This window comes from Taeniopygia guttata, chromosome Z (assembly GCF_048771995.1).
Source record: "Taeniopygia guttata chromosome Z, bTaeGut7.mat, whole genome shotgun sequence".
Lineage (NCBI taxonomy): Eukaryota > Metazoa > Chordata > Aves > Passeriformes > Estrildidae > Taeniopygia > Taeniopygia guttata.
In genome coordinates this window covers 6,530,886-6,550,181 of record NC_133063.1, presented here as the reverse complement: position 1 = coordinate 6,550,181, position 19,296 = coordinate 6,530,886, and the positions used below count along the sequence as shown (strand labels likewise).

Genomic DNA, 19,296 nt, shown 5'->3' with positions numbered 1-19,296 from the left:
TCCGCTCCGAGCCCTGCCCGGCGCTCCCCGCGGCGAGCTCCACCTCGGGCCGCGACCCTCTCCGAGAGCCACAGCCCCGCTCCGCCCGGCCGAGGGCTGCTCTTCTCACCGTCCGCCTAAGCGGGGAAGTCACCACGCCCCCGTCCAAGACACCCCACGAAGGCTCCCCAGCGCCGCTCTCAGCCCCGTGGGGTTGCGGGGCAGGGCTGAGCCCCATGGCGGGGAGGAGGAGCAGGAGCAGCCGCAGCTGGGATTGGGGCCCGGCGGCACCGCCCGGCCGGCCGGGGGGGAGGAGGCGGCGGGAGGAGGAGCGCGGCGCGGACCGCAGCGAGCTGGCGGGGCTCGGCGCGACGGTCCCTGAAGATGGCGGCGGCGGAGCCGGTCGCTGCTCCGGGCGGCGGCTCCGTGCCCGTCCTTTTCTGTTTCTCGGTTTTCGCGCGGCCCTCCAGCGTGCCCCACGGCGCCGGCTATGAGCTGCTGATCCAGAAGTTCCTCAGCCTGTACGGGGACCAGATAGACATGCACCGCAAGTTCGTGGTGCAGCTCTTCGCCGAGGAGTGGAGCCAGTACATCGACCTGCCGAAGGGCTTCGTGGTCAACGAGCGCTGCAAGGTGCGCCTGGTCCCGCTGCAGATCCAGGTGAGAGCCGGCGGCACGGCCGCCACAGGTGCTGTGAGGCGGGCAGCCCGTCCCGTCCTGCCGCGGCCCGTTCCGGGCGGAGTGCGGGATCCTGGAGCCGGCTGGAGCCCCGCAGCCCCGCTCGCTTGGCTCTCCCTGGAAACTTTCGGCTTCCCAAGCCGGGGAGGCAGGTGCGCTTTGCGCCACACGCGTGTGGAAACCGGGCTGTGCCTTCGCCTGGCCAGAACTTCCTTAGCGGGTCGCTGAAGTAATCAATGCTCTCCGCTAAATCAGGCGGCTGTGCTGCCCGGCCTTACCCCCGGGGTAACGCTGCGGGGTGGAAACTCGGGGAGTGCCCCTAAAGTGGGCTCTGCCAGAGCTCGGTGTCTTGGCTTCTAGTTCATCAGGACCTCTGCATCCCTCTTTGCCTCAAAAAGCTCTTTCTGATATGCAGGTTTATAGTTTGGTAGTTCTGTAGCCACGAACTAGTAAGGCTGCCAGATAGATGCAGTTACGGGTGCTTTCCTATGAAGATACTTTTATGCCCACTAGAGATTGGTGCAAGTTATGCTGTAATACTTCCACTCAAAACTCATTGCTTCTTCCTTTCTCCAGTATCTAAGAATTCAACTTAAAAAAAACACACAAACCAAAACAGACCCCACATCATTGCTGTTTTCACTCAGAACACTTTTCAAGTATTAAACCCCACATCACTGCTGTGTTCACATTTTTAAAAAAATCTATAATCAGTAAATTTTAGTTTGCCTAGCTGACATTTCTTAGAAGTTGAAACATTGCTTGTCTTCTCTTAATGTCTTAAGAAATGGCTAATTAATCCTGTTTGTAAACTCTGCTTAATCATAGTGTCTTGTATGTATAAATTTTAAAGGTGGTCTGTTTGCTTACACTGAATATTAAGGATGCCTATGGCATCTTTTGTTTTATTCTTAACTTTATGTATGGAAAGAATGGTTAAGAAGAGCAAGCTAGTTTCATAAATTATTAACAGTCATCATATACAGTCATCATATTCCATTTAAAACTTTCCTGTTTCTGTGTTGTAACCAGAATTTATGGGGGCCTAATCAGAAAAACTGGAAAGTCTTTCCAGCTTGCAAAAAGAGTTGGTATAGGTGTTAATTAAAGCAAGGATTTTAAAAACAGAATTTGGGTATTCTGGGCATATAACAGTGTTTCAGGTCAAAATTTGGTTCTCATTTGTGCATGCAGATCACTAGTCTGCAAAGATTCCCTTGCAGATGCCTTCTGCACTGAAGCTGTAAATGCAACTCAAGCATTTGTACCAGGACATACTTCTGGAATAAAGGTCGGTGTCGAGACAAGGATACATTGCTCTCAGAGTGCAAATGTGCTAGACAGCTTTGGCTGAAGGGATTCATGATGAAACAATGTTTTATGCAGTACTGCCTGTTTGATTGTCTGCTTGCACCAATACTGTTGCAGTTTTGTTGCAGTTGTTGATTTGAAAAGGATGGTATTTGTGGGTTATTCCTTGATATGTTTCAGCAGCTGTGAATGAGCTGAAGATGTCTCAAATGAGACATCACAATGATGTCAGTCAGCTTGCCTTAAGCCAGAGACAGGTGCTCAGAGATCACTTGTTTCAGAAATATTTGGTATGATACAGACACAGCTGAGCTTTTTAAGACCTTTAGGACTTAGTGATGGGAATATTATACTTTCTGTGTATTCATTCAGGCATTGCCACTATTATATGCTTTTTTTTCCTTCCCTCCTGCTTTTCCTCCCTCCCTCCCTCCCTGATATTTTATCTGCAGTTACACACAACATTGATTTGTCAACTCTGTGTGTGGCATAGTCAGTTGAATCGCTGTTTTGGATGTATGTTTCAAGAGGGACAACTTTTACTCACTGATGTGATTAGACTTTCATATTTAGAAAGAAATTTCTGGTTTAAAATTAAAATTCAGAGATGCTAGCAGCTGTATCACTAGATCATAATTTCAGTGTTTTTATATGCATGTTTTATGAGGTATATGTATGCATTTAGTTGGAAGGTAGGATTTTAACCTTTAAGGCAGCTAGTGCCCCTAATCTCTGGTATGTTATCCTTCCATTTTGATTCCTGTGCAAGCCTGTCATAGAAGGATGCCTTTTGGTTTAATAGCTCACAAAATGTCAGCCTCAAATGATGTTTGACTGGGCTTCAATTTCTTGTCCCTGCAGCTGAGGGGGGCAGCAATCTCATGGAGAAATTACCATATGCTGCCTTTGGAAAGCCACTCCTTGAACTCACTTCAAAGCTTGATCTGTACAGGGACATTTGCTTTTTCGTTGTTTTATGCCTTTGCACCATCCTCATACATGTACACTTGTTTGGTCTGGGTGTCCTGACAGAAAACAGTCACTTAAGTTTTTGATGGCTGTGCAGTGTTAGGCAGGCTGGTGGGGTGCACCACTCCTCAACTCAAATCTCTTTTACCCCAGACATGCAGTGAAGAGAGACATTTCCTCAGGCCTCTCTCAAATGGAGGGACTGCGTCTGCTTTTCATAAATGTTAAGTCTTATAAAAGTATTTTAACAGGAGACTATAATATTTGTAGTTTGGATGAGGGAATGCAGGACCATCCTAATCGCCTCTACGTGCAGTTAAATAGTGCTACAAAAGTTATTGTATTTTCCTGTGATGTTGTAGCTGCCTTTGGAGGAGAGAAGTAAGGAAAAAGACTTTGGTGATATCCAGAGAAAAGAGCTATATGCACATTACAGCTGTGTAATAGAGGAATTCAGGCAGCTTCCAAATACATAACCAAGAGAGACTATTTCACAGTTACTGTCATAACTTCAAGGTGACTTCTCCTCAGGAGGACTTGTGCTTTGTATTTACAAACAGGTAAACCTTAAGATACTGATGCTAAAAGGGTAAAATTATTGCTGAAACCATTGCATAAAGCACGTCTGTTTCAGGATGGTTTTTTGAGACAGGTTGGTGTCTCGGGCGTATCTGTCTTGAATATAAAACTGCTTGAAAAATGATATTCAACTTCTGCTGAATGAAAAGGTAAATAAAATATAACAGTTAATACACAGGTTTTCATTCTTATTGGACATACCTGATGTTACTCCGATAATATGGAACTAGAACTAACTAATTAACTCAGGAACCCAGATCCATTTTCTGAAAACCAAGAAAAGCCAAAGCATAAATTGCAGGGATGTTATTTGGGGATTTTAGGGTGAAATTATAAATTTTGATAAATTAGTACATTCTTAAATTAATATTTTTTTTGGAAAGCAGCATGTGGGACCTCAAAGAAGGGAGGAAAAAGGGCTGAAAATACTGAAAGAGGATTTTTTTTTCTCATATCCAGTCTCCTTGTTTATCTTTACTCTGCAACAAGCATTTTAGTAATTTTAAATTTTGCTGAAGACTTCTGTACTTCATTAGTTATATGTACATCATGTGTTTTTTTTGACTAAATCTGTCCTTTTTAAATGCTAAATTACATGTAAAAGGCTGCACATTGGCTTAGCATAAGATAAATATTTATGTTTCTAAATTGAAACACTTGTAACCTGTTTTTCTCTTGAAATACATCAAACTGAATTTATTCAAATTTTTTATATTTGAAGGATAGGCAGCAAAGTACAACTGACTCTTACTAATTTCCTTTAAGAAATACAGAGAAAAAAGTGGTAGCTTTATTTTGTTACTGTCTCTTTTATGCCATTCTCAAAATACCAAGGTTGCAACATCCGCCGGTCTGCCCTTTTAGTATGTAACATTGATGTGAGATTTATGAGGTCACTAGTGATGTCAAATGGGGTTATTTCTTTGCTTCCAGTTTCTTGTTCATTGCCAATACTGTGAGGAAATTTCATTTTGTATGTATCATGATTTCCTGGACTTTGAACAGGTAGAGGACAGATAAAAAGCCAGTATATGTGAATATTTTTGTAAAGCTGAACCTGTAATTATAGTACTTCATCGTAGTCACATTTTGTCTGATTAATAACAATAACCAGCAGAGATGATATAGATGTGAAAAATCACCTCTCCTTTCCCACCTAGGTCTTTAGTTCTAGAGTAGGATTTACAGCTGTATGTAACTTGTGGCAGCATACCTTTAAATCCTGGTCTGGACAAGGTCTTTAGCTGGGTAAAAGAGCTGCATTAGGTTACTTTTCCATTTGATGCACCTATTCTGGTTGTGCTGTGGGTAACCTTCAGCTGGAGGACAGAAAATCCTAACTAAGAGAAATTAAGTGCAACAAATAGAAATGCTTATGTACTGTTGAGGGGAACTTCAGGTCATTTGGGTTTGGATAGGGTTTCTTTTTCTTTTATTTTGAGTTCAAGTTGTTTAACGTTATTGTGGCCGAGTAGATGTTATATGCAGGATGGATTCAGATACTGTGTGGCTGCAGTGGCTCACAATCCTTGCCCAGCTTGCCTCTTTCTGTGGTGAAATCAATCAGATTTTTATGTGCCAGCCCAGGTTTGATGTTTAGGTGTAGTTTTGCCCTTCCCCAGCTCCTTGGGATATTGCACTGGGGAGGTCTGATTGATTTTCACTGCCAGGAGATGTGAAGTGGAGGTGTCACAGCATTCTTGTAGAGGGGGAGAATGGCCCTGAAAGCAAGTGAGCTGTGGTAATCTGTTATTTTACAGTTTGTTCTTCTGTAGTATGTTTTAATATTCCTTGTTATGAGTTTGTAGTGGTTCGTTCTATGTACCCCATTTGGCTCCTTCTATGTACCCCATTTGGCTATGTATGTATGTCAAAATGTATGTCAATCCACTTGTCAGTCCACCTGTATACCTCCCTTGTTGCCTTGTCTTACCCCTGTCTCTCAAAGATAGCACACTCCTTTGGTTCTGGAGTGTTCCCTGTCTTTCCTCCCTTCCTCGAAGCAGAATTGGATTGTGGGGTTTGGATTGTCTGTCCTGCAGGGCAGCGTGTGGGGCTCTGCCCTCAGTGGGATGGTACAAACATTAAATACCAGAAACTACCTGTGCTGGATTTACAATAACGTGCCAATATCTGTCACCTACATTGGACAGTGTGTCCCCAGCCTAAACCAACAGAAAAATGCCAACACCACAGTGAAACATGGAGGGCATGAAGAAGGAGAAAAAGGACAAGGCACACCCAATTTCCTCCATCTTGTCCCCTTTGAACCCCTAATCTAAAATTCTGAAATTTTACTTTTGCACCCGTGCCACACTTAATTATTGCTTATATCAAACACTCAGAGCTTGTAATTCATCCTGTAAGATTGAAAACTCTTTTCCATGGACAGAGATCACAGCCAGTGTCTCTGGGGGCTCTGTCCAGGGGGAATCCTGACCCTCTGCCAGGGTCCCAGACCTGCCAGGGCAGCCAGAGGGATGCCCTGGATTCCGACACCACGTATCACCAGCAAGTGTTGACTCTTTGATCTTAGCATCTCTTTCTTCCAGTTTCCTCTTGTTCTGCCACAATTCAAACTGCAAGTTAATCAGAAATAAATAAGAAAATCAATATATTAATCATTTGTGTTAGCCTTTGTAAAAGCTTTTATTTAGCAAATATACAGTTGGCACTTTATTTTAGAGAGCTGCTGTCATGCATCTGAAAGCATAAATTAAATCATATGTAACCAACTTGACAATAAAAAAAAGCAGATATAGTGCTTTTGCTCCAGTTCCCTGTGCTTTCTGACATAAACTTATGAGTCTCAGTGGAAGGCTTTAATAAGGCTACTCTCTGGCTGGAAAGACAGTTTTCTTCTGCACTTCACTGTCAAATCAGAATAAAATTGAATTGTGCTTTATAAAATGGCTTCCAAATCCACAGTTTTTAATTATTCCATTGTCCTTCTCCTTGACAAAACTTAGGGCAAATACTGTATTTGCAGAAGATCCCAGGCTGGAAGGAGCTGCAAGCATCTGAAAACACAGACTTCAGGTGTTTCAGGACAAGCTGGAGAAACAGGATGCAATAAGATGCACTTCAAAATGGAAGTAGCAATGTAGAAATAATCAGCTACACAAAGAGAAGATGAGGGAGAGTTCAGGGAATGATTTATAAGTCTAAAATGCACCTCAGGATAAGTATCATCCATTATGAAAAGAATAAATAATGTACTGGAAAATGCAAAATAAACAGAGCCTGGAAGGGCTGTGAATTGGCTGATATTTGAGGCCCTACTAAAGCAGTGAAGTGGTATGGGCAGAGAAACACTGTTGTGATAGTAGTATTGAGTGCCTCATTCCAGACTGCAATTTGAAAACCACCCCAGGGAGGACCATGAAAAGAGTTTGAGTTGTAGGAAGAAATACTAAAAGCATTAGATACATTTTAGAATAAGCAGGGGGAGACGAAGGCCTGAAGGGAGACCTAAAGGTACAATTCTTCAGGTCTGGTATTAAGTTTTGCACATGGTTATCCATGTGAAGGAGGATGGTTATGCTCTTATATTTCAAATTCACTGTGGACCTAATTGGAAGTAACAATCATAAATGTGAGCAAGGGAGTTATGGATGAGAAAACACTGAAAGGTAAAGATAACAGAGCTGTGGGATGGGTTTTGAAGGAGTTCTGTCTCTGATGGGTCAGACCACGTGGTTTTCTGTGAAGAATATTTGTGTTTGTTTCATCCTTCTGTAGGATGAAACATCCTGAACATCCTTCAGACTATGCAGCTTCTTGAAGGGTTTCCAGCTCTATTCACATTTGTTCCTCTGCTAGGGGTATCGGACCATCTGCTGCGCTGGCAGAGGAAGGTGCATATCAATGCAGTAGATTAACTTCACATCGGTCATTCTATAGTCCATGATGGTTTGTGCTTCAGACAGATCTTAAAAAATTACAGAATTACAGAGTCAGACTGTTAAAGACCTCTGAGATCGAGTCCAGCCTATGGCTGAGCCCTGCCACGTCAATTAGGTCATGGCACCAAGTGCTACCTCCAGTCTTTCCTTCAACGCCTTCAGGGGCAGTGACTCCACCACCACCCTGGGCAGCCCATTTTAATATCTAATCACCCTCTCTGTGAAGAAATCCTTCCTTATGTCCAACCTAAACCTTCTCTGGTGCAGCTGTTAAAGGGATGGAAAGATTTAAAGGAGATTGCTTGTCATATAAAATGCTAAGACAAAATGACGCATTTATGAGTAGGAACCACATTTATAAATATTGTTTATTCCAACTATTCTATTTTTATTGCTGAGCGGTAGGAGAGTTAAATGTCATATTTGACTTCTGTGATGGTAGTAAGTGCTAGAGTTGGAATGGGTCACAGTAGGTGCTCCCTGTGGTGTTGAATTGTACATTAATACTGCCTGCCAAGTGCTTTTTTCATTGTTCAAGCAAATGGTATGGTATGATGGATAGTATTCAAGAACAAGGAAATTATTTAATTTTATGTCCAGTCTTTCTTGGTCCCAGGCCTCATTCATTACCTGGTGTAGAATTGCAGAAGTGTTACTTGGAAAAAATGCCTAGAGGCTGCCTTCCCTAACCCCTTGATCATATCAGCTGCTGCATTGCTGAATACTGAAAATCTCCTAGGATTGAAGATCTCACATCTGTGGTAAATTTTTTCAATGCAGCTGAAAAAATTCTGGGGAAAAAGATTACCCTAAAGGCTCTTCTGTCTTCCTGGGATATCGGTGAGCTCAGTATTACATCATCTGCACTGTGGTTGTTGCTGCATTTGCCTCTGTAACTGCTTGTACTAATAGTGTTGCTGTTTGGCTCACAAGGACTGGAGGAACCATGTTTATGAATGGTTGCTGTTTTGGCAGTAGGGTGTAATAAATCTGAGAACTGAGGGAATTTAGCATTTACAATTGTTAGCATACGAGTAATTTTCCTAACAGTTTGAACAGGCCATTGCATATGTTTAAACATGTCCATTATTAAACATGGCCTTGGGAGTTGAGATCAACAGCATTTTACTCTGGAGACATGTGGTGGATCACTGAAAGTTTTGGAACTAATATTTATTGATTCCCAATTCCTTTGTGGTGAGTTGACCTTGGCTGGCCACCAGGTGTTCACCAAACTGCTCCATCACTTGTCCTCAGTAGGACAGAGAGGAGAAAATATGACAAAGAAGCTTGTGCATCAAGATAAGGACAGAGATAAATCACTTGCCAACTACCATCGTGGACAAAACAGACTTGGAGAAATCAGTTTGATATAGTGCTAATCAATAACCAAGTAGAATAATCAGAAATAGGAGCAAATGTGGAAATATCTCATCCCTATTCCTCCCTTCTTCCCAGGTTTAGCTCTACTTCCAACTTCTTTACCTCCTCCCTTCAAGCAGCACAGAGGGATGGGGAGTGGGGTTTGTGGTCAGTTCATAAACCTTTGCCTCTCCCACTCATTCTTTTCACACTCTTCCCCTGCTCCAGAGTGGGGTCCCTCCTGTGGGAGATAGTATGTCATGAACTTCCCAAATGTGCATCCTTCCCAAACATTCCTCAGCACGAGTTCCTCTCTACAGAGTCACAGGTTCTACAAGGAGCTGCTTCAGCGTGGCCCTTCAGTGTCACAGCCTTCTTCAAGGCTGTGCTGTGGGGTCCTCCAGGGACTGCAGGTGGGTTTCTGTTTGGCTGTGGAAGCCCAAGGGCTGCAGGGGCACAGCTGCCTCACCCTGGTCTGCACCAGTGGCTGCAGGGGAATCTCTGCTCCAGCACTTTGGGCACCTCCTGCCCCTCCTTCTGCACTGACCTTGGTGTCTGCAGTGCTATTTCTCCCACATATTCTCACCCTCCTTTCACAGCTGCTGTTGGACAGTGGGGTTTTTTTACCCTTTCTTAAATATGTTAGCATAGAGTTGTCACCAGCATCACTGATGTAGCAGGTCAGTCGTGGATTCAGCAGGCATTAGCGCTCTCTTGACATGAGGCTGTTGCTGGCATCTCACAAAAGCCACCCCTACAGCCTCTCCTCACTACCAAAACCTTGTTACATTAACCCAATACATCTGAACTCTTCCAAAATGCATTCTTTTACAGATTTTGTAATTTTGTTTCAGTTTAAAACATTACAACCTCAGATTACAGAAAATGAAGTGTATATAGTTAATGGGTACTTCCCAGAAGCTCTTTATTCAATTAGATTTATCTGTCTGGTGAAAAGCTCCTGAATGGATGTAATTTCTCTTGAGTTGCCTTACAGCTAAATGATTTTCTTTCCCTGTAGCTTCCATCTGAAGCTCTATACTTTGGTTCGACAGGTAGTGCAAGTAATTTATTTATACAAATACAAAGCACACTTTCTAAATGTAAGAAAATTATGTATTTGGTTTATTTTTCTTATCCCCTTCCTTCTACCCCACTTGGTACCTTGTATGAGGGAAACTCTAGGAAATTACTTTTGTCATTAAAATGTGTTAAGTTTGGTTTCTAATATTTACAGTCTTCTCTACTTTCATTCTAGCCTTTGGACTTGTGCTAAAAGATGTCATAGACAAAAGAAATTGACTATACAATGGAAGTATTGAAAATATATGTACATACAGTATTTGAAAGCAAGTGGAAGTCTGAATTTTTTTTAACTTTAATTTATCCCGAGTCTATATCAGTTCTAAGAATTGTGGATTTAAAAATGAATTTGAAGAATGCAATTTTGCTTTTGGTACTTTTTTTTTTTTTTGCTATGGTTTAGGCAGTATGTTCCTCTGCCCCCTTCAGAGTTCAGAAATTTCAGAAATATCCATGTACTTTTTATGTTGACTTGTGCTTCCCACCTAATAAAATCTTGATTATGTAGTGGTGACTATACTGTACTGTTCAGTATCATCTATTTGTTTGAATTCAGAAATACCAAAATACCAAAATCAGGCTTGAAAAACTTTTCTCCTATTTTGATTCAAAGTAATGTAAATCCATAATCTAGCAGAGGTATTGCAAACTCTTCCTCATTCTGCTGCATTTCTGAAAAGATGTCCATTTCCATGGAAAATATTGCCTTTATTTCTTTTTTTCAGATTACGACTTTGGGCAACCTGACACCCTCAAGCACTGTCTTTTTCTGTTGTGACATGCAAGAACGATTCCGGCCTGCCATCAAATACTTTGGTGATATCATCAGTGTGGGCCAACGACTGGTATGTTTGGTTTTTTTCCCTGTAGTGAGTTTTGATTGCTCACTGTAAACTATTATTTTACACACAGTCTTAACGATTACTTCGTTTTAGGTAATAACAATGTCCTTGTTATTATTGTTCTTTTCTTTTTGTTTTTTTTTTTTTTCCTTTTATTTTAAAATGTTTTCCTCTCTGTCCCCTTACAGCTCCAAGGTGCACGGCTCTTGGGAATTCCAGTTATTGTCACTGAACAGTATCCCAAAGGTCTTGGCAGCACTGTGCAAGAAATTGATTTAACAGGAGCTAAACTTGTACTTCCCAAGACAAAATTTTCAATGGTGTTGCCAGAAGTTGAAGCAGCATTAGCAGAGATCCCTAGTGTCCGGAGTATTGTCCTCTTTGGAGTAGAAGTAGGTGCCTTGCCATTCTAATACGAGTTTATAGCTATGTCTATTGGCCCTCAAAGGGGGCATCACTTTGTGTAATTAAAAGACCAACTCAATTTATATTACTTAGAGCTTAGATATCCTCTACAGAATAAATTATTTTGTGTTGTCTTTAATATTATCTCATACAAGAATTTGGGGTGAGATTCTTGTAACTATAGGCGCTTGCCTCAATCTTAACTGGCATTTAAAATGCATATTGAGTTTCCCTTATACTGCCAGGGGTAGAAAAATACATATTTAAACTCTAATTAATTATGAGCTCTAATTTTTTGGTTGTGTTACTTTCATTTCATAATAATGGTTTTTTGGTGGCTTTTCTGTCTTTGATTTCTCCCCTGTAGACTCATGTCTGTATCCAGCAAACAGCACTGGAATTAATTGGCAGAGGTCTGGAAGTTCATATTGTAGCTGATGCCACCTCGTCAAGAAGTATGATGGACAGAATGTTTGCTCTTGAAGTAAGTTTCACAGTCAAGGCTTTTTTCACCTTGGGCTGGTATGTTAAGTTCTCTGCTTTTTGTAAGCTAACAAGGAATTTCTATGGACAAAGCAGTGGGTAAAAAGTAGATTTGAGAACTCTGATTCTTAAAATAGCATTGAAAATGGAGAAGAAGTACTGGCTTTTTTTTTAATATCCTTAAATTATGATTTAATGTGCATAACCCAGTTTGGGATGTTTTAAATTTAAAACTGATTGCTCCATACAATATAGATTACTCTGTAAAAACATAAATATTTGAGCATATCCCTTTATGCAGTGTTGTCTCTACAGCAGGGTAGAAGTGCTATAAAGCTTTTGGCTTTGTTGTTCCAAAGAGTATTTATTCAGGTGTTGAAATTCTTGAACTGCAATGAAATACATTATGTGATCCTTTTCAAATCTCCTTGTACCTCTGTCCCTCCTGCTTTTCCTCATCAGTGCAAATTAAAGCTTAAATCGCAAGACCCTGATTATAGTAAAGACTCCCCTCCCCCCTGCTTTCAGGAGCTTAGGCAAACTAAATGTTGAGAAAGTGGAGATAAATGTAACAAGAAGATTTAAAAGCGCATACAACTATGTGGTAGCAAATTCATGCAAATGATTTTTTGATGGCATACTCCTAACTTGCCTACAGGCATAACTGTTGAAAGTCAAAACCCAATACATATATTAAGTATTGCAATTTTTTGCCTCAGGTCCTAACAATTATTTGAAGTAGAAACTGATGATAACCACAGCATGTTATACTTTTTCATAGATTTTGAGAAGACTTAATTTCTTAAAGGCTAAAGAGAAATCCCCAACATACAGTGATTGATGAAACCCGTGACTTTCATTAAGTGGAAACCTAATGTCAGCTGTCACATAGAGCATAGGGACACACACAGAGTACAGGAGTAACTGAAGTAATGGACTTCACAAATCAATGTGGTGCAGCAGCAGTAGGAGACAAAACAAATATAGAAAACCTAAATCCGTCTGCCTTATTGTGTATGTTTTTGCACATTTATTACTTCCATTATGTCTGTTAGTATAGAAGTTGGGCCGATGTGATAAAGGTTAAAACTAGTGACTAGCTAGCTTTGCTTTACTTTCTAGGCAAAAAGGTATTGATCTTAGAAGTGTGATTGCTTGCAAAAGCTGCAGATGTTTCAGTTTTAGGTAACTTTTTGGTACACCTTTGCAATTCTTTCTCAGGTAGCAAAAGAAAGCATCCCACACTTGCCATGCCAGCAGTAGTAACTTCTCTGCTGCACGTGGCAGCACATACCAATATTGTCCACTTCTTGTCTTACAGAGCCTCACTTAAAAGTGCTACTGAGGGGTGTGGGCTAGAGCAAGCAAGACATGGGCATGCTTGGGAGGAGGAGACCAGGAGAAATGGACATGGATTGGCAATGTCCTTAATCCTGATTGACAGTGGCGTTATAGGGGAAGTGGGCAACCTGCCAAAGTCTTGGGTAATCCTGCTTTAGTTTGACCATACAGCTTACAGCTCCTAGTCATGTTCTGTTAATGAGTTAAGTCTAAAATTGTCTCTTGTGCAAATTTATGAAAGCTGGTGAGCTGAGGTGAGTTTTATTGACCAGGGTTACTGGACCCTTTTCCTTACCTTTCTGGGAAGATGAGTGTAACATTTTTCTTTTCACGATAACCCAGCCCTTCTCTATTCACAGTGACCTTTCAAGAATAATAAAGAGTGACCTTACAGTGATAATAACTAGCTTCCTCAGCAGCCCCAAATAGCTCCCATCTGGTCCCACCTACCCCTTCAGGTCACATTTCCCATCATGTAACACATGTTTTGATTGTGCTGGTGGTGAATATACAAATATTTGAGCGAGTGTACCAGGAAGAGCAATTTGTCTTAATTGATAATGAAAGCTTTCATGTCTGCTCGGATAACAGGTTGTCTCCACTTCTGTTGTGTGCTTAAAAATGACAGCAGACAACAACTTCTAGTTAAAAAAACTCTCAGAAACAAACAAACAAAAAAAATCTCAAAATTTTCATTGATGAAATAAGTCAGCACGAAAGTTCAAGATTGTGAGTATTCTGAATCTACCCTGTCTGATGAATATGTCTTATGCCAGTGCTTGGTCTCAGATTGAGACATCGTAGTCTGCTCCTGCTGGATTTCTTTTCTCTTCTTTGTCATTTATACTTGTTTCTGCAGTATGGATGCAACACACTGTCAATACTTTCCTTTTCCTCAAAGACAGCATTCTAGGAGAACTTGTGATTTCCTTAGAAATCATCCAATATACTAAGCAAATGTATCTCTTATTTTCTGCTAATATGAAATCTATAAAAATTATATCTAGTCCTAGGAAAGGTATAAGGCAATGCCAGCCTCTTTTGACATGTTATGGTATGTTTTGCTTTCAAAGAGAAGATGTTCTCTCTTTTCAATCAACATTTCACAGACAGAAATTATTTTTTAAGGATCTAGATATTTTTTTCTCACCTATACTAGTTAAAACCAAAACCTTTGTATTCTTGGAGAGGCTCATGATGAAAACATTGCCATAATATTTAATATTATTTTTTCCTTTTTTTTTTCTTTTTTGTATGTGTGTGAAATTTAACAAATACGGTTGTACAGAGTAGGAGAGCTGAGGAAGATAGTTGTTTTGTTCCAGTGTAAGAATTTTGCGAGGCTTGTTGCTGTAATGGCAAGCAGGAAGTATTCAGTAAATCCAACCCTGTTAGTTTGTTTTCTGTAGACTGTAGTTGTATATACTTTACTGCTTGGTCCCTTAAAGTTAGTAACTTTCACCCACCAGTTGCTTTGTAATTGAAGAGCTAGAAAGTTTGGAGCTTCGCTTTGCTTTAATGATTACAGTTGAAACCTGTATGTACATATCTCTGTTCTCTGCCACTTGCCCTCCCTTAGCTGGTTCAGGATCCCATTAGATTTGGTGGAGCAGGTAGCTGAGTAGAGGATGAGGGAGGGAAAGCTGACTCTATGAAGAGTTTTAGTGCCAAAGCATCTGTATGATGGCTGGGAAGATGATGGGGGACATGGGTTGGTCAGTCTTTGCCAAAGGTAACTTTGTTATGTAAGCAACAACCACAGTTTTAAAAGTCCAATAACTTTACAATAAGTCCCGTGCCTTGGGCTATGTGAAGCCCAAGCCCTCTTGAGTTGTACACAAGATCTAGCAGACCTCTTTTGGTTTTGCTTTCTCTGCAGCTCTACATTTTATCCTGTAGCCTGCAAGAGCTGACGCTGGAGTTACTTGTCTGTAGTGAAACATCATTTAAAAAGAGCTGCTGTTGTCCCAATATTATTTATAATGTCTGTAAAAGAGATTTTCCCTCTTTCTCCAGAGATTACTGCTACTGGAGTGCTCTGTAGTCCAAAAGCTGAAGTAGTCATACATAACAAGGACTGAAAGAGAAATTATTGTAATTGTTTATTCTTGTTATGCAATTGTTATTCTTGCTTAGTGCAAGAGTTAAGGTTAGGGTTAATGCTGTTAGGTTGGACCTTGCTGTTTTATTTTTTGTCCCAGGTCTTTCATCTGCATGAGAGTGAGAAAGCTGACCTCTTGGTTATGCAAGGGAAAAGGGTTGTTATGGAGGTGTATGGTGCTGCTGCCTATTAAATCTGACTTGGGGAAAGAATCTAGTTCAAGTAGAAAGACTTATTTGTAATCCAGGGCAGCCTTTTGCCATAGGAAAGTCTAAACCCTGTCAGTTTTTTGTCCTAGTTTTATAAATTACGCCACCAAGAAATGGTGGAATGGAATTGGCAGTACTTTTTTAATAGGAAATGTTTTTTAAAATGCTATCTGTCTTTTCTTGCAAAATTCACTCATTCACATTTGCAAATATCTGACATGATTTCCTCCCTGCTCTTTTATTTTTCAGCGTCTTGCACGTACTGGAATTATAGTTACTACTAGTGAAGCAATATTGCTGCAGCTGGTAGCTGATAAAGAACATCCAAAATTCAAAGAAATTCAAAATCTCATTAAGGCAAGTGCTCCTGAGTCAGGGCTCCTTTCTAAAGTTTAAAGCAGGCATAGAAGAAGCAGATCTCACTCTCCTCTTTACAGAAGAAGGAAAGTGATAAGCGCACATGTACACGTTCTTCCCCTCAAAGTTTCGTAGGAGTGTAAAAATAAAAATTGATGTGCTTGTGCTTGCCTTAGCAAAATTGTCTGGTTATATGTCTGGGTACCAGTGTGTTCTGTTTAGTCACAGCTGTCAGAAATTTCAGTTACCATAGGACCCTTTTGTTGGCAAATTTCTTTATTTAAAAAAAAATAATGAGGTGCCTGCTAGTCCATACTGTACACTGATTGTAACAGCTCAAAAAAAATGCTTATTTCTGTGACACCCCTTGATTGTGTGCTTTGCAATTGTTCTGTGATGTCCTGTTCTACTTTTGTATTAATGGAAGATAATTACTTATTGGATAAACGTGATGTGATACACTTTAATGTTCTATATAAATTAAGTATTTTATTAGGTCATAAATTAAAACTGAGTAAGATATATGACCTGTATGTGCGCTTTTGTTCTCTAGGATAAAATTTAAGCACTTTGCTTCATAGACAAGACACATAAATCAAGCAGAGCTGATGTTTGATTGCTCTAGGTAGCTGAAGTCTGCTTCATGACTTTTGATTATACTGAAATTGACTGCCAAAGGCTGTACTTTCCTTAAGTGTGTACAAACAGAAGACTGTTGTATAATGAGTTCTTTATAAAAAAGTAGTGTAAACTTCAGAACTTGCAAATATTACCAAAGCTTTAAAGTGGAAATGCTAAGGATGTTTAATAACAAAACTTTTTAGGTTCAAGTGCTAAATCTACTAATATGTTTAGATTTATTTTTCTTTTTTTACCTCCAGTTTAGTTAAATTGAATAATTCTATCCAATTTATTCAAGAGAGCTCTGAAAGAAGGTTTAGCTCCTCTGGGTTTTTTGTGCTTTTTTTGTGGTCTATAGTTGGTTGGAGTTTGAATAGAATCTGGGCTAAAAACATTCTTCAGGAATATAGCATCTTTAACATAATGATATATATTTTTTCTATTTAGAACTAATCTTTTAACATGTGATTATTCATGAAAGCACTTCCTTCATGTTCTAGGGGATTAAACAATGTTGTTTACAGTGTGCCTGAGAAATTTATTTTTTTAAAAGAGTGCTAGAAGATGTCATAGTAACACCTGATCTATTTGGTAGAAAAGTTATTAATGTACATGTGTTGTTTTAAATTGCTTATTTTCCCCACAAGATGGCTCTAAAATAATTGTTTCATAAATAAAAATAATTTCAATTGTTTCATATAACCTTTATATGTTCAAAAGAAATAAAGAGCTAACATTTGCTGTCTCTCTTTCGCTTGTGATATTTATTGTAGAGCAAATCCTGAAGCTGTGTTTGCCATGGACCTTATTCTAGTTTGTACAGCTGTGGAAGTTCTATGGATGCCATGGGAATTTTGTGTAAAGATCAAGGGTGGATAATGTCGAATGATTCTTGTCTTCAGCATCTAGTTACAGTGTTATTTAACACTCTAGAATATAAGGAATGAACATTATGCTTCAAGCTGGAGACTGGGATGCAAGTTGTGTTAAGAACACTTGCTATATCACTGACCTACTTTTAACCTTCTCTCCTGGTATACTAATTGTGTTTATTAGCAGTATTAAGTTCACTTATATCAATCAACAGCTGTGCACAAAAATACTATAAATTTCTTATGAAGGAATGGGTTTATTGCCTTACCTTTATGTGTTGATGGTACCAAGAGACAATAATTGAAGGAAAAACTGTAGCATTTTTTCCCACATTTATTTTTGGAACAACATCAATTGCCTCAAAAACAAATGCATGGATTTTTAAGAGTTAATGGTATTGTTACTAAAATTTTGCCACTTTCATAGAAAAGTAAGTTGAAAGACAGATGTCGCATCTTGCTTTACATTCCTCTTTTGCTGTGAGGGGAATCACTGGGTAGCAAGATGGCACAGAAGAAGAAGCTGTAAAATACATTGATAGTCTCTATGATGATTCTACTTTTCTTTTTTTCCTTTAATTTGTATTGCCTTCTGTAGTGCACTAGACTTTGTCAAGATCCTTAATTTGTGGGGTTTTTCCCCATAAGCCTAAATTATTAGAATGCAGAAATAACCAGTGTTATCTTACAAAACTGAGCTCCTAGATGTCAATGTAGGGCGAAATACACTCCGCTTTTGTTAGATGGATGCATTATTCAGCATCCCATGGGTTATGAGATTGTAAGAGTGTTTATTTAAAAAGAAGCAAAAAAACGTTGCCACTTTACTCTTATGTAAAGTAAGTTTATTCACAGGACATAATTTCCTTTGCTTCTTCATTGCTCTCACTTGTCTGTATTTTCTCTTCTCTGACAAGTGGGTGTAACAATGCAGCAGAAGAGCAGAAATTAGTTGTTTGAGGTCTGTGGGCTGTTGCGCTGTGTAGAGTAAGTACTGTTTTGTTCTGCAAGGATAGGAAAAAAATTAATTAAATAACATGGAGGAGGATTGCTTAAGGGTATACTCAGCTGATTATGAAGAAGCTCTCTGTCAAGCTTTTCTTTATTTGCAAATTTCACCACAGCTGTGGCTAAGCAATACAATTATCAACTGCTGTAGGTGGCTTAATTTCTCTTTTTTGGGGGAAGCAAAAACACATTTCTTGATGGAGAAGGGTGGTTTATTTTCCACTGTAGGAGTTCTGGTTCTGCAGTAGCTGATACATCATATAATGCTGCATTAAGTACAGTAAGATATGTGTGTGATTAGTTTTAATCTGCTAAATCCTTACAAAGATGAATATTTTTTTCTTATTTGGACAGTTTAGGTTTTGAGTTTAAAATATTATCCTGTTTATTCACAGAACCATGGTCCTGTTATTATATTTCCACATGCATGATTATTTTGTGTAAACTGAGCAGGGTTTCCAGTAACCTTTGCAAAAGCTGAAAACAGAAAATATCAGCTATTATGATGCAATGTTTTCTATTATGGCTGAAGAAATTAAGCTGTGGGACTGTCCCACCATCATTTTTACACTTGCTTGTTAGTAGCTATCAGGTACATGTTCACTTAAATCATGCTGCTTATTGAGTACATTTCCTGTTAGACATAAGAAACCCTCTCTCAACTCCATGCTCTATTCCTTTATCTGAATAATTACATTAGCCTTTCTGGAGAGAATTCCAATCACTCATTTTCTATTGCTATAGACTGTTTTTCTCTTAGGAAATAGATGAGGGCTAGATACTTTGTTACTTTAAAAGCTTTGTTTGAATTAAAAAGTAATTCCTGGACCTCTGGAGCCCTGAAGAGTGGCAAAGGATGTTAAAGGCTTTTCCTTTGGTAAGGGGTGATGCTGATTAGCAGTGCTTTGCAGTCCACTTGTTCTTCAGAGTTGTTTTTTTTTTAACCACTTTAACTGGTAATGGCAGAAGATGACGGTGATTTCTAGAATCTGGGGTTTGGGTTTTTTTTTGCTTGCTGGATAAACTAACTATAAAATGTACTGAATAGGTATAGCAGATGTCCTTCAAATAGGTTTAGAAAATCTTCCCAGTAAATGAACTATTGACGAAAATTCATGAAAAAAAGATCTGTTTTGTTTGTCCACTGCCAGTTTCATCTTAGTAATTGGAAAACTTTCATCAAGTTGTTGT

General features: G+C 39.6%; 1 protein-coding gene across 1 annotated transcript; it reads left to right on the top strand.

The window, feature by feature from the left end:
* Window positions 1–273: 273 nt before the first annotated feature.
* ISOC1 (isochorismatase domain containing 1) lies at window positions 274–16,970 on the top strand. The gene is made up of 5 exons (XM_004176327.6): window positions 274–639; window positions 10,592–10,711; window positions 10,897–11,100; window positions 11,481–11,597; window positions 15,497–16,970. Exons 1-5 carry the CDS (start codon window positions 364–366, stop codon window positions 15,641–15,643), a joined length of 864 nt encoding a protein of 287 aa, XP_004176375.3. The 5' UTR covers window positions 274–363; the 3' UTR covers window positions 15,644–16,970.
* Window positions 16,971–19,296: the final 2,326 nt, after the last annotated feature.